The sequence below is a fragment of the Sinocyclocheilus anshuiensis genome, unplaced genomic scaffold (genome assembly GCF_001515605.1).
Source record: "Sinocyclocheilus anshuiensis isolate Anshui unplaced genomic scaffold, SAMN03320099.WGS_v1.1 scaffold1328, whole genome shotgun sequence".
Classification (NCBI taxonomy): domain Eukaryota; kingdom Metazoa; phylum Chordata; class Actinopteri; order Cypriniformes; family Cyprinidae; genus Sinocyclocheilus; species Sinocyclocheilus anshuiensis.
The window spans coordinates 796,751-812,998 of NW_015548192.1; the positions used below are offsets into that span (position 1 = coordinate 796,751).

General features: G+C 37.5%; 1 protein-coding gene across 1 annotated transcript in view; it reads left to right on the forward strand.

Moving 5' to 3' along the window:
• Positions 1-755: 755 nt before the first annotated feature.
• LOC107653113 (serine/threonine-protein phosphatase 2A 55 kDa regulatory subunit B delta isoform) overlaps positions 756-16,248 on the forward strand; it is an 18,092-nt gene continuing 2,599 nt past the window's right edge. The window contains exons 1-7 of the mRNA XM_016439749.1: positions 756-935; positions 1,162-1,236; positions 8,605-8,702; positions 8,794-8,959; positions 9,436-9,548; positions 14,479-14,656; positions 15,155-15,319. Coding sequence (XP_016295235.1) covers positions 926-935; positions 1,162-1,236; positions 8,605-8,702; positions 8,794-8,959; positions 9,436-9,548; positions 14,479-14,656; positions 15,155-15,319 — 805 coding nt within the window. The 5' untranslated portion in view covers positions 756-925. The remainder of the gene's footprint in view (positions 936-1,161; positions 1,237-8,604; positions 8,703-8,793; positions 8,960-9,435; positions 9,549-14,478; positions 14,657-15,154; positions 15,320-16,248) is intronic.

Genomic DNA, 16,248 nt, shown 5'->3' on the forward strand with positions numbered 1-16,248 from the left:
ACAAACACACACACACACACATCTATCTATCTATCATCTATCAAAGATAGAACTGTTCGCAAAGGAGGGGTTTGGAAAAATGAATCATTGAGTGAATCGTTTGGGAGTCGTTGAACAAGTAAGGTAAATATAAATGCATATTATAAGACAATGAACGTGTTTTTTGACCTTGCATGCATGTCAACCTGTTGTTGGGGACTCCCAAAACCAAAATATGAACCTTTCATTACCCATAATAGGGGCACTTTAATTATTAGTGTATGTATATATAATATATAGTCTTTTATAATTAGGTTACTTACACTTTAGAAATATTGTCTAATGATATGTATTTCCGTTTTCTCTCTTTTTCAATCTCTTAACCTTCATGAACAAATGTCATTTTCACCACATTTCAAAATGATATTTCATGCTGTGGAGGAAATGCCGGTAACAGGAATAGACACTTCTTCTTTGTCATGTCAAATATAGCATTTTATGTATGCTAAGTACACACAATTACATAATGTTTCACACTTTTAGCATAATTTGACCAAACTGCAGCTAGACATGACACTCACTAAAACATTCTGTTCTCAAGAGAGATTGAAGGTATTTTACATTCGCAGCGGTATAACAGTTTACCTGTCACTCATCCATTCATCCATCCAACCAATAAACAAACTAAACAAGGGCGTTTGGTCTTTGCGTAACTCACACAGCGTCTGCGCAAACCTCAGCGCAGCGACGACGCGCCGGGCGCACGGCGCGCTTGGTTAAATGACGTCACTGTGTCATGTCGACGGGCAGCGTGCGCCATCTTGAAGCGAAACCAAATCACGGGCAGATCCCGCTCGCCTCCGCTTGCTCTCATTCCGCGCTCGTTCGCACCGTCCGCCCAGCTAAGCTCCAGGATAAGCCGCACTGAAGGCTCGAGGCACAGGCGATGATGGCAGGTAAACGCGCCGCGCGGGGGTTTGTGTTGGTAGGGCGCGAGCGGCAACAGTGCGGCCTAAACATCAAACCAGCCCCCTTAACTGACACTAAATCAAACCCACATCCACTGCTCTATCTCAGTATGCATGCTCGGGCTGGCAGGGCTCTGACTCCCGCGTGATGAAATGCTTCTGGGAGGCTGATCTGAGCATGCATTTCAATGCACTTGTGTTGTTGTTGTTGCAGGGGTTGGTGGAGGCAATGATTTCCAGTGGTGCTTCTCCCAGGTCAAAGGAGCCATAGATGAAGATGTTGCAGAAGGTAAATAACTGCTTGCATTGGTTTTAAACACATTTGGGTGAGTATGCATGAGTGATGAACACATTGGAGGAGTTTTGTGTAGTCAAGGGTGCATAGCAAGGTATGATGGGAAGAGATGGAGGCAGTAGTGTTCACAGATCCATGAAAATATACATATATTTCGTAATTACTCTTAAAAAAACGTTTATGGACAGATCCTCTTGTGCTTGAAACTTTGCATTGCAGTGCTGTAAATATTGTTGGCTCATGTATGACCGAATGCTTTTGATGTTCTTTATTTCTAAGTCGCTTTGGGTAAAACCACCTGCTAAATGATTAAATTTAATAGGTGTAAGGAATAATGCACAGAGGCAGTTGGTCGTTGTCACAAAATAAACACAGACAGCTTATTTTGTTATCTAATTTATAGACATTTTTTATATTATCCTGACTAAATGCATATGGCTATATGCATACATATGCAATTGAATGGACATGAAATAGTGAGTTCAATCAAAATGTGAGGTTTCTGTGGTAGGAAAAAAAGAGCAAAAATATCGATGACTCAAGTTGCACTCATAGGCGTGTCCAAATTGTTGTCCAATCAAATCCTCTTAAGAATGAGAATGCCACTCCCTTTTTATACTACTTAAGGTGAGTTACAACAGCAGAATATGGCAAACTAATAAGCCATAATTCCCTAGTTGATTATTCACTGTACATTAGGACTAGTTTGTATTACACATTTTCTGAAATGTTATTTTAAGTATGCAAATGATGCATCTAATTAAAAACATAACACTAATTTGCATGCCTTTTCATAAGGCCAGGTTAAAATTGCTTTATTTTGGTGACAGATGTTACAGGGGGGATTTTGATATCTTTTTAATCGCTCTATAAATCAGAAAAATGCTGTCAACAACCAGTAAATTAATACATTTTCGCCATGTTTTAAGAAATAAAATGTGACCTAAATAAAGCAAGTGATATATGAACAAAAATGTCTGTAAAAGTATTTGGAATATAGATAGGAATAAACCTTTAAAGTTTGGTGTAAGTTCTGCAGAATTGGACATTTTTGACTGAGAAAACAACTTTTAAAGATATGTATTGTAATTGAAATATAAAAACTCAAGTGTGAGATGGAATATTTTGGATGGTTTCTTTACACTAGACGTTAAGAAAGGACGTTCCGGAAGCAAAAAAACAAAACAAAACAATGTTTTTGCCTGAAGTCAGACTATCATTGACAAGTAGCAGATGATTGGCTGCTTTTTAAAAAAATGAAACAATATGTCAGTTTCAGTAGGAAATATGGCTGCGTGGCAAAGAACGCAATGCTTGTCAAACTATTTTGCGAGTTTTTAAACCCATGAAGGCGATTGTTGGCAAACGGGCAGTTAGCATAGTACAGTCGTAGCAATAAATCCAAATCAGAATGTATTATTATGGCGTGGCACTTTGCGGATTGATGGATTGGTCTGCTGGTGGGCGCGTCAGTGAACATTTTTGCTGTTTTCTGGGGCTCCTGTAGGGAAGCACATCCTGCCTTTGAAACGGTGGAAAGCATGTCCAACTGGTCCAACCGGCTCACATTATCCGTGTGCCGTGTGTGTCCGAGGGTGCGCTCGGCTCCATCCAGAGATCAGTCATTGAGGCTTTATGGGGGGTTCTGGGAATACAGATGTGCTTGTGAGTAGAGGTCGACCGATAGTGGATTTTACCGATACCGATAGCTAGGTTGGACCACACTGGCCGATACCGATTAATTAACCGATAGTTTTAAAATTGATACTGAACAAAAATTAAAATAGTGCTTTATTAACAAAAACAGTACTGAACCATACTAGTGGTAGTAATAATAATAATAGTAATAGTAAATGTTGAAATTAACACACTCTAACAAGGAACAATACTTACACAGCTTTCATTCATCTTAATGCGTTCAACTTGAGCAGCGGTCTAAAACAGTTTATTTAATCACTAAACGGACATAAGTTTACTTCAAGAATGAACAATTTGACATGGATGAGTTTGAAGTTCGGTGTTTAAAAAACGGAGCAAACGGAAAGAGAATGCGCAATCTATATTATAGCTCTATAAATGAAGCACACAGACTTTATTAGAAGACCCTTCTCAGCGGCTCCAGCAATGGACGCAACCCGGAAAACTATCGGCATGGATTTTTGCCGATAACCGATAGTTCCCGCAATCAACTATCGGTGCCGATTAATCGGCAAAATCGGTCGACCTCTACTTGTGAGTCTAGAAAGGCAAATTGAGATTTAATATAATGTTGAGATTGTCTGTTCTTATTTGGCTTTTATTTAGTTTTGCATTATTTTTCTAAAAATATCAAGGTTGTGTGTCTTGTCACTGTATATGAGACAAAATGTAGCTGTTTTATTCAGTTCAGAGACATTCGTAAGGAAGTTTAATGTTGAAACAAAAGTTTAGTAACTTGAGTTTAGTGTTGTTTGTATGGTGGCAGTGATGTTTTTGCCTCTTCCAGCTCTCCACTTTGCCCTCTGTGAAAAATCAAACCGATTTCTAGGAAACGGACACATGTTGACTGGTGTAATATCATCTGAGCCGAGTGGCCTTTATGTGGTAGAGAAAGTTATTTAGAGATCACTGTTTCGCCAGACTGTGAGGTGTGATTGCTCCGAGCGATAGCCTAATCCTTCTTTCTGTGGAATTCTATGGAAACGGAATTTTGAGTTGTAGTGATAAGGATGCATGCGAATTTGGATTCAAAACAATATTGTCTGAATTGTGTGTATTTTTAGCGGACCTTCAGACTGTGTGCTTGCAGGATGCAATCATCGAATTAAATGCGCTCTGACTTTCTCAGCCTCAGCATAATAAACAGCTCTGAGATAGTAATTCCTAAGTGTGAAGACTTCCGGTTTTCTCTGCACTTTCTAGTGGCGGTTTTGTGTTTTTGCTGGTTTTGCGTGTTTTAGAGCAGGAAACTGAGCATAAGCTGTTCTTATAGCCTTTTTAACTTACTGCATATGATTTATTGGAATAAATGTGCAAAATAGGGTTCATATTGACTCTCTTTTGTTTGTTTGACTCATCAATTAGGTATAAAGGTGTTTTGCGCAGTGGTATACCAGACTTTAGTGCAAAAATAATCAAAGTATGCAAAGATATACCTTGAAACAACGGCCATTGTTGTCAAGTAGATTCAGAAAGCAAGAACTAATGCATTTTTACATAGTTTTGTTATTGAAAATTTGTATTACTTATTTTATAAAAACAATTTTTAAAAATGCTTAAATTTTTTTATGTTTAAACATTTCTTAAATGCTTTTATAAATGTTTTTTTAATATATATTTTTTTAATTATTAATTTAAATTTCAATACAAATACATAGTAATAAATATAATACAACTATTTGTGTGAAAATGTAATTCTTATAAGACTTTTCTATTTCTATTTAAATAGAATTTTCAATTTTATGTTTACATTTATTCTTATTTTTATTTTTTTTAATAAATTGTATGTATGTGTGTATGTGTGTATGTGTGTGTTTTATATAATGTAGCATGTATATATATGTATATACATGTGCACATATATATTTTTAAATATATAGTTGAATAAAAAAAAAAAAAATTGTATAAATTTCAATAGCAATGATTTTATAGTAGTACCAATATTTTTCTACGTTTGTGTTTTAACCATTTAAAAACCATTAAAAAATCTGCAGTTATCTGAAATTAGTAATTTTATTAAATTTGTTATTTGTACATAGTTATAAAATATACAGTGTGTGTGTAGAGAGAGAGAGAGAGAGAGAGAGAGATGCAAGTATGTATATAGTCAATAACATTTTGCAGTATATATTTGTGCAGAATTATCATAGATATTATGTAAAGTTTTTTTTTTATTATTATGTTTAGTTGCTTGTGTGCGGTTTCTCTACCCCTGAAAGACATTCAAACAGGAAGTGAGTCATTTGTTTGTGGGAAGGACTGCACTGCAAACTCCCTCAAAGTTATATGTGGATGTTTATAAGGCCGTAATTCCTTCAGGATCTCACATGAAGGGTTGGTGTCATGTGTGGTGGGATTCCCTCACGATCTTACCTGTCCAACATGGCCGCGTGGCACCCCTCGCTCAGCCTCCCTGCGGGCGAGCCAGCGCTGTCCATACCGCAGCTACTCTCAGGCTCTTAAATCTTCCTCTGCTGTCTTGTGTGCACTGACAGCCACAGCCTGGAACTGTGCTATAATGGCCTCTCTCTACCTTTCAGGATGGGTATGTGTGCGTTTATCTCCGTCTGCTTCTCACGCCGGGTGCTCCGCTTGTTTTGAGCTTTTTCCTAGCGCTAACGGACTCCTCTGTGATGTAACGTGTTGTTTGGGTTACTGTAGGATGCTGTAATTTGATCTGGTTTTGGGAGGTGCTGATGTTATGTTGCTGTAGGTTGTGGCTGATGTCCGATGTGGTTGTTAAATGTTAATATTTGCTCGGAGGGTTTATTTACGAGGTGGTCACCGTCCGTCATGTACCTGCCTACGCTTCCCCCCACTGCTGCTGCGGTTGTTTTGGTTTGTGTTGTGATACAGTACAGTGGTGTTTCCTCTCTATCTGTACTTGTGTCGTCTTCAGATGCACATCACAGGATGAAAAATCAGGATAGTTAATGACCATGTCTCTTCACGCTAGATTGAATTTCACAAAAACATGTCCAAGTCACCAAAATTAAGGGGGGAAAAATAGTGCATATATTTTTGCAGAAATAAAACGAAGCGCTGTTTTTAGGACCGATAAGATGTTTTCAATTTGTACATTTTGATAATTAAACCATAATTAAGCAGTCATTACTGTAAGAAGGTGATAAATCAATATTTATAAGATATATTTTGCAGTATTTCGATTTTTGGTATCTGGTAATAACCATTGTTGATTTGTATAAAATAATATAAATAATAGCAATAATAATAATATTAGTTATGTTTTGTATAGTATAGAAATTTGTCAATTGTGTCATATAGCAACATATCAATTTAATTTTGTGCAATCTAATGTGCGCTCATTAAATTGTAAGTAGTTAGTAGTATTAGTATTGATTAATACAAAAGTTCATATAATTTAAGAAGTTGATAAATATTTAAATTAGGGATGCACAGATACTGGTATCGGTATCGGGCCCGATACTGGTCTCCTGTACTCGTACTCGTTAAAATGCCCCGATACCAAACGCCGATAACACACAGCATGTGATAAGCGCCATATTCAAACAAAGAAACACCAACAACAGACAGCAGAAAGGAGTTACCCTGGATTTCTGTTAGTTTTATATCTTAATTGATGCCTTGTTTTGCTTTCATCTCTTTTTTTTGAGCTTCAGGATGCTATTAATCTATTTGAATACATGAAAACCATAATTTTCTCACCTTAATGTTGTGTTATGAGCCATTTTAATTTATTACAGAAGGAGAAATTCAGAAAACATTGGTGCCTATTAACTTTCATTGCAGCAATAGTTCAGCCTCTTAAACATGAGCTACACCAGACACTTTATTTCTGTCCTTCGAAAATAAAATTGTTTACACATTTTGTTTATAAATTGATGTGTTTTATCCATAATATATTTAAACAAACTGACCAATGCAGTAAATAAAAATCAGCTTGACGTAAAATAAAGATGCTGAGTCAGGTTAATTTGGATGTTAAAGGGGTGGTTGATTGCGATTTCACTTTTTTTAACGTTAGTTAGTGTGTAATTTTGCTGTTTGGCTAAAAGTATGAGACAACAACAAGCAAAAAACATACCATTAAGAACCGTGCTTGCACAGGTTCTGCACGATCCTCTTCAATATCCTCTGCTTCTCAATCGAGCTCAAACTGATAAGCGATATTAACGACGCCGTTGTTTACAATACAACCGGAGCACATGCCGCTGAGGAGAGGGGCGGGACATTTAGACGCGCACTAGAGGCGGTTTAGCCAATCACAACACACTGGGCTAGCTAACCAATCAGACCTATTTCTGAGGGCAGGGCTTCAAAAAAAACAGGAAAAGATCAGCCCGTTTCTCAGAGAAGGGACAGAGTGGTGTGGAATAAAGGTAAATTATGTGAAAAATAATGCTTTTTTTTTTTTTTTTAACCGAAGCATTAACACATGTTAGACTGCACCCCATAAACACAATCAAGCCTTGAAAAAAAAAAACTGTGAACCACCCCTTTAAAGTGTGTTCTCCAGGCTTGATGTGGCACATTTATTTTGTGTTAGGTTAGTCGGTTATGTCTGCATTCAGCTCTCAAGTCGCAGATCCCGGGCCAAGCATCCCAAACACTCTTGAATTAATAAAAAAAAAAACACACACAAAATTACAGGGGTGAGTAAATGATATTCTCACATTGGCTTTGATGGTACTCAACAGTGAAGTTTCTGTGAACTCTGCTGTTTCTGTATAAACTGAAAACAGAGTCTGTTTGCCATTCGTCAAAACATAATCTCATTTTTTTTTTTTGATTCCTGCTTGTTTTTTAAACCAAACCTGTAGCCAAAACTAGCTCTGAACCGAGACAGAAGGCCCTACCGAATCATTTCATTAGGTTTACTCAGATTTTAGTTAGTCGCTCATCAGCATTTTTCACCTGATGCAGAGTTTCCTCAACAAATCCACAGCGAAGAAACCAAATAGCCATTAGCTTTGTTTCAGTTCTATAAATGTACAAGAGGTGTTTGATTATCCGTTGTACTGTGTTTTTGGCGTGTGATCGATCGGCTAAATGAAGCCCAGGCCTGTGTCTGCATTGAGCTAATTGTTCTGTTTCAGGAACACTGAATCATGCCTCTGTTTGTCCCTGTGTCCTTCCCTCTGAGCGAGAGAGATCAGAAGGGTGAAGCAGCAGGGGTGGAGAGAGGAAATGATCCACACTGAGCATAAATCTGTTTTACTTCAGTTTGAGCTTCAGAATAAAACATCTACACTTAAATGTGTATGAAAATGAGACTTGAATATTGCATATGTTGGCACAACATGCATTGTGATCGGTGTTGCATAATAAGATCAGGAACATGCATTTAGGGTCAATTTTGGCGTCAGAGCTTTCTACTTTTTTGAAGCCGTGCATGTTGAATGTATGAAATAGATTTGTTTTAACTCCAGTTTGAGCTTAAAACATCTAAACTTAAGCATGCATGAAGATGAGTCATGAATAATGAATATTTAATGAAAGACAAACATTAATTGCCTTCGACATGATATGCAATTATTAGTCTTGCACAATTTATAAGATCAAAAACATGCATTTAGAAAGTTAATGTTGGTGTCAAAGCTTTCTACTTTGTTAAAGCTGTGCATGTTTAATGTATGAAGTAAATAATTGTCTTATCTTTCTTTCTTCCTTTCGGATATGCAGCGGACATTATCTCAACTGTTGAATTTAACTGTTCGGGGGAGTTATTAGCCACAGGAGACAAAGGGGGGAGAGTCGTCATATTTCAGCGAGAACAGGAGGTGATGCAACCCAAAGATCTTTATTGCATTCAATTTTTTAGGAAGTGTGATTCAAAGTGTTTACTTAAGTGTTCAATGTTTCTCTCCATAGAGTAAAAACCGCCTACTCTCAAGAGGGGAATACAACGTGTACAGCACCTTTCAGAGTCACGAGCCTGAGTTTGATTACTTGAAAAGTTTAGAAATCGAGGAGAAGATCAATAAAATCAGATGGCTCCCGCAACAGAATGCTGCACACTTTCTCCTTTCTGCAAACGGTATGAAGATAAAATTGTGATTTTTGCTTCTGTTTTTTGTACACCACCATTCAAATGTTTTATTGTTTTTTTTTTTTTTTCTTTTCTTTTTTTCTTTTTAAATTGATCAAAAGGGATAATAGGGACGTGTATATTGTTATAACAGATTTATATTTCAAAAAACATTTTCTTAAACTGTCCATTCATCAAAAAAAACCTGAAAAAAGTTTCCACAAAAATTTAAAATTGTAATATTTTTACAATATTTCTGTTTTTACTGCATTTGTACATCAATCGAATGCAACCTTGGTGAACATTAGAGGCTTTCAAGAACAAAAAAAAATATCTTACCAACTCCAAATTTATGAATGGTGGTGCATCTATAGCTGTTTCAAAATTATTTGAGCTGCCTACCTAGACAGACAATGACGAGCTTTGGACATGCAATTTCTCTGTTACTGACTTGTTTTTTCTTTTTGTTTTGTTTCCTCAAAAAGATAAAACCATCAAACTATGGAAGATCAGCGAAAGGGACAAACGAGCAGAAGGATACAACCTTAAAGATGAAGACGGAAGACTGCGAGATCAGTTTCGAATCACAACACTACGGGTTAGTCTGCCGCTTCTCTTCTGATGACATTTTGAGTTGAGAGTGCAGCCAGTGAAGGTTAGCTGTGCACAGGTTTTTAGTTAATAAATATTTAATAAGATTTAAAGTCAGATGTTTCCAGAACTTGTAGTCTGTAGAGTGCATGCCATGTGATGTAAATGCACAGTATACACCCAGCTGTCAGTGGGGCAGGACTGCTTAATGCTATTTACACCTGAGAGTGATGAAGAAACATGTACAGAAAGGGACGTGTTCCAGACAAGGACGTTTTTGGAAAAACTATACAGCAGTGTACCATGATTTCATTGCAACCTTATATAGGTTTTATATTGGTTGTTATATTATATTGCATATTTAGTGCTGTCAATCGATTAATCGCGATTAATCGCATCCAAAATAAAAGTCTTTGTTTACATAATGTGTGTGTGTGTGTACTGTGTATATTTATGTATATATAAATACACACACATGCATGTATATTTAAGAAAAATCTTACGTTTATATATTAAATATATTTATATATGATATAATTTGTTAATATAAATATATACATGTAAATATTTTCTAAATATATATGCTGTATGTGTGTGTCTTTATATATACATAATAAATATACACAGTGCACACGCATATATTATGTAAATAAAAACTTTTATATTGGATGCGATTAATCGTTTGACAGCACTTATTTATATATATATATATATAAGGGGTGTAACGTCGCACGTATTCGTATTGAACCGTTCGGTACACATTACATACAAACCAAACAATTTGGACACATACTATTATATTTGGAAAATAAAAGAGATTAAAGTGTGTAAAATATAATGCTCAACAAGGCAGTCCAAACGACGTGACAGGCAACGTGATATCTGCCCTCCCACCTCCAAAGAAAAACACACTACTCCAGTCAGGCATACGCTGGACTAGCTCGTTGCAATATGGCTAGTAACGTTAATGCAATTACCAGACCAGAAATAGAGGATCCTCCAATAACCAACAGGTCTGGCGTTTGGGACCACTTTGGTTTCCCTGTAAGTTATGGAGGGTGATGGCAAGAGAGTGGTGGATAAAAACAACGGTATGTCGCATCTGCTACACAACAATAAGCTACATCAGCAGCAATACTTCAAACATGTCAACTCATTTACGCCGACATCAACCCAGTGTGTCAATAACTGGAACTAGATGAAAACTAGAAACACACGCTACAAACTATCCCCGCAGCATTCAGGCAGGCATTTCCATCAGAATCAAACAGGGCAAAACAAATCACTGAGGCGATTGGAACATTTATAGCCGCGGATATGAGACCTTACTCTATAGTGGAAAATGTGGGTTTTAAGAACATGCTTAATGTAATTGAGCCCCGTTGCACTATTCCTTCACGAGCCCATTTCAGCTAGACCGTAATTCCTGCTTTGTACAAAAAAACAAAAGCCCAAATAGAGAACCAGTTGGCCGAAGCACCAGCAGTTGCTCTGACAACAGACAGCTGGACGTCAAGGGCTACACAAAGCTCCCTGACTGTAACGGCACGTTACCTTACTGCTGAATGGGAGATGAAAAGCCATGTTCTTCAGACACGCCCCCTTGAGAGTCACACGAGTGAAGATTTGGCCAAAGGGATGACAGAAGCAGTGGAAATGTGGAAGCTGGAACGAGCTAATGTACCTATTCCTGTGACTACTGACAATGCCAGGAATATAGTTAATGCTGTTGGAGCTGCTGGACTTGGGCCACAAATAGGGTGCTTTGCCCATGTCATTAATCTAGCATCTCAGAAAGCAATGGCAGTGCAGCAGATCTCTCGCCTCCTAGCAAAGATCAGAAAGATTGTGACCTCCTTTCACTGAAGCACAACAGCGGCCCATGTGTTGAAGACAAAACAGGAGTTGCTGCAGCTTCCTATTCACAAACTCATCCAAGATATACCAACTAGATGGAATTCAAGCTACGATATGATTGAAAGATATCTTGAGCAGCAGACAGCAGTGTATTCTGCAATGACAGACAAAGCTGTGAAGAAAAATGTTAAAGACATTGTGACTTTGTCTGAAAATGACGTGTCATCACAGTTTTGAAACCCCTGAAAACTGAGTCCTCTCCATCCGCGTCCATGGTCCTGCCTATGAAAATGATGATCCTGAAATCCATGGTACTGTATGATGATGACAGCCCAGCAGTGAGGGATCTCAGAAATGACGTGCAGCAGAGATACACAGAACCTGGTCTTCAAGATTACCTACACAAGAGCACCGCTTTGGATCCACGTTTCAAGTCACTGCTACACTTGGATTCTACCACTGGCCTGAGAGTCTATGATCTTCTCACCACAGAGATTGTGAGCACCGAACAACAGGTACTATTTATATTTTGCTGCTTACTATATTTTTGATTAATTATTTGCATACTTATGTTTTTGTCTCAATATTTTTGACACTGTGAGTACATCTTGATGTTGTGTTCTTAATAATCTGTTCTGTATTGTTGTATTCCATTTCCCTGTGTATAACATTCCTATGTGTGGTTAATACTAACCTTTTGTAGTGAGTCCCATTCTATGGGTTATGAGCATCTGACTCACGACTCTTCAATCAGTCCCAGTCTTAGTAGAAACGAGTTAACACTTGATTTCCAAAACCTGGTCATTTTATTACTAGTGTAAGATTATTGTTGTTTATATTTCTCCAGGGCCAAGCCACAGGCACCACAGAGCCAGAGCCAGCTCCATAGAGACTCAGACAGTGGACTTGGAGCCCTCAACATCACCTCCACAAGAAAAGAAGTCGGCCATGACTGAGCTGTTTGGAGGACTGTTCATGACCCATGACTATGAGCCAAGCACCAAGTCTGTGGCCAAAATGGCAGAGGGGGAGATGCAGTTGTTCAGGGTAGTGGACTGTATTCCCTTGGATGCAGATCCACTGAAATGCTGGAAAGCCCACGAGCACTTATACCCTCATTTTGCCATGTTGGCACGGCATTACCTGGCTGTGCCTGGAACATCTGTCCCTAGCGAGAGGGTGTTTTCCACTGCAGGTGACATTGTCACATCAAGCAGATCTGTGCTGTCTGAAGAAAATGTGGACACTCATCTTTCTGAAAAAAAAAAAACTTACAAATTGAGTAAAAACACACTGAGTTCCATATAAAACAAAATTGTTATTTTCTTTGTATTTGTTTATCACTACTACAATATTACATTTCATTTTTGTTATAAGGAGCTATTTGGTTTTGGTTATAAGGAGGTTTTTGTTTTATATGCTGCTAAGAAGACACCTCAGAAGATGGGTCAAGTATAGCTCCATCATTGTTCAAAGTAAAAAAAAAAAAAAAGATCATACTTTATGATGTTAGTTTTAATAAATTATAAAAGTGTAAAAATCAAGGAAATTTCTCTGCCGTTTCTTTCTTTTTGCTGTATCGAAAACATACCGAACCGTGACACCACTGTGTCGTATCGAACCGAACCGTGAATTTTGTGAACCGTTACACCCCTAATATATAATATAGGCTAATGTTACCTCATAGCAGTGTTCAGTGTTAGTGTCATGGTTCCTTTTACTAATGCTTTGAGTTTTAGTTTTACAATTAAAGTTAAAATTAAGAGTTTTACAATTAATGTTTGAGTTTTACTTGAGCTGTTGAGTTATTTGACTTAAAGGGATAGTTCACCCAAAAATGAAAATTCTGTCATTAATTACTTACCCTCATGTCGTTCCAAACCCGTAAGACAAGGCTGTCCAAACTCGGTCCTGGAGGGCCGGTGTCCTGCAGAGTTTAGCTTCAACCCTAATCAAACACACCTAAACCAGCTAATCAAGCTCTTACTAGGCATAGAAACTTCCAGTCAGGTGTGTTGAGGCAAGTTGGAGCTAAACTCTGCAGGACACCGGCCCTCCAGGACCGAGTTTGGACAGCCTTGTCTTACGGGTTTGGAACGACATGAGGGTAAGTAATTAATGACAGAATTTTCATTTTTGGGTGAACTATCCCTTTAATCCATGTGACATCAGGGGTTCAACCGTAATTTTACGAAGCTACAAGAATACTTTGTGCGCAAAAGAAAAAAAACGAATGACTTTATTCAACTATTCGTCTCCTCCGTGTCACCCTAGCTCCATTTTGGAGAGTATCCACTGAACGCAAACAACGTATGTTGTTCTGTGTCAGCCGCACCACACGGATATGTTGTTTTCGTTCAAATCAAAGCACAAACAACGTAGAAAACGTATCCGCTTGGCGCAGCTGACACAGAACAGCATGCGCTGTTTGCGTTCAGTGGATACTCTCCAAAATGAAGCTAGAGTGACACGGAGGAGACGAATTGTTGAATAAAGGTTTTTTTGTTTGTTTTTTTCGCACAAAAAGTATTCTCGTAGCTTCGTAAAATTACGGTTGAACCCCTGATGTCACATGGATTATTTTACCGATCTCCTTGCTACGTTTCTGGACGTTGATCGTGTAAGGACCCTTGCTGTCTATGGGAGGGTCAGAGAGCTCTCAGAATGCATCAAAAATATCTTAATTTGTGTTCCGAAGATGAATGGAGGTCTTACGGGTTTGGAACGACATGTGGGTGAGTAATTATTGACAGAATTTTCATTTTTGAGTGAACTAACGCTTTAAGGTTTTCTTCCAAACTGGGATTTCTGAGTTGATGAATCGCTACTAATTAAATCATAAAAATGTCAAATCAAAAATAAAAACAATCAAAAGAATATGCTTGCTAAAGATTTAATATTATATTTGTCCATTCCCATTAACCAACATCAGAGAACATGCAAATTTGTTAAATTATATAAATATTAACTTAAAATTTGAGAGGGGAGTTAAAGAAAATATTTCGGATCATTTCTTTTAATTGAAATGTACTTTTTCTTGGCTTATTATTTCATTAAGTAACTCTTTGGTTGTTTCGCAGGTTCCTGTGTTGATGCCGATGGACTTGATGGTGGAAGCAAGCCCACGCAGAATATTTGCTAATGCACATACATATCACATCAATTCCATTTCAGTAAATAGTGATTATGAAACATACCTTTCTGCAGATGACCTCAGAATAAACCTCTGGCATTTAGAAATCACAGATAGAAGTTTTAGTATCCTTTACGCAATCAGTGACGTTCACATTTTTTTTCCCTCTATTTTATTGAAATGTGCCTGATCTGAATGAATGACTAATTTTCATAACCCATATTCCACATGCCTGTTTTTATTTATGCTTTTTTTTTATGTACCTTTTAAGACTTCTATGTAAACATTTTCTATGCGTGTGAAATTAAGTAATTTAGTTGCGTCTATATGGTCTAATATATTCATCTTTTAGACTGCAATAGGTTCACAATACAATATGTCCCCTTGAACAATTGTATTTTACTGTAAAACATACACATTTTTAGTATGTGTGGATTAAGACATTGGCCAATCTGAATATATTTAAAGAGACACCATCAGCTCCAATCGTCTTTTTTAACCATTTCTTCAGAAACCGAATCCCCAAGGAATGACCAAGGCCTGCATCTCTGACACATCTCAATGACTTTAAAAGTGTGTTTGAAGTTATTTCTGTTGCTTTCCTTTACCATTTCCCTCCTCAGACATTGTAGATATAAAACCAGCCAATATGGAGGAGCTGACGGAGGTGATAACAGCGGCCGAGTGTCACCCACACCAGTGTAACGTCTTTGTATACAGCAGTAGTAAAGGAACCATCCGCCTGTGTGACACGAGGGCCGCCGCACTCTGTGATAGACATAGCAAATGTGAGTATTTTAAGTCAGTCCAGTCTATTTTTTCCCCTCTTTTTTCCCTTTTATACTCTTCCATCCCTTTATTTTCCATCAGATGGAGAGTCTGAACTCTCTACGTGGGAATGTTCCCTGACGCAGTGTCCTTTTCTCCTAAAACACTATCAGACTCTCTCACTAAAAGGCTGTGGAAAGTTCTCGTTTTGTCTGTTTTTGCCATCCGCTGTTTAATGTCAGCAGGGCCTTGTGTTATGTAATCCCTGGGTTATGTAATTAATCGAGCACTCTGTTCTCAACTTGGACCTCACTCCAGACCAACAAAGCAAAAAAGCAAACTCTCGCCATTTACTTCCTGTCAAATCCACTAGTTACAAAACGGAATGCAAGTGCATAAAACTGAAGTGTTTGGATGGAATTAACGGACTGTTAGCATTATATATCCAATTTGTTCCTTTTGTTGTTGTTATTTTACTGTTAGTCTTATATATGCAATTTAATCCTTTTATTATTGTTATTTTACCAAGTATTACATTCCAAACGATTCTTTACAAAAAGGAAATGTGACAGTATGATTTATTCTAGGATAAACATTTTGGCATTTGACAGTCTGCTCTTGTTGATAGGGTTCATTTCTGGTCCATTGGTCACACTAGAAATGGGAAGATCAAGTCAAATGCATTGTGGGATATATACACGCACTACTGTTCAGAAGCTTGGGGTCAGATGTTTTTGATCGAAGGCACTTATGCTCACCAAGACTATTTACAGGTGCATCTCAGTAAATTAGAAAGTCGTGGAAAAGTTCATTTATTTCAGTAATTCAACTCAAATTGTGAAACTCGTGTATTAAATAAATTCAATGCACACAGACTGAAGTAGTTTAAGTCTTTGGTTCTTTTAATTGTGATGATTTTGGCTCACATTTAACAAAAACCCACCAATTC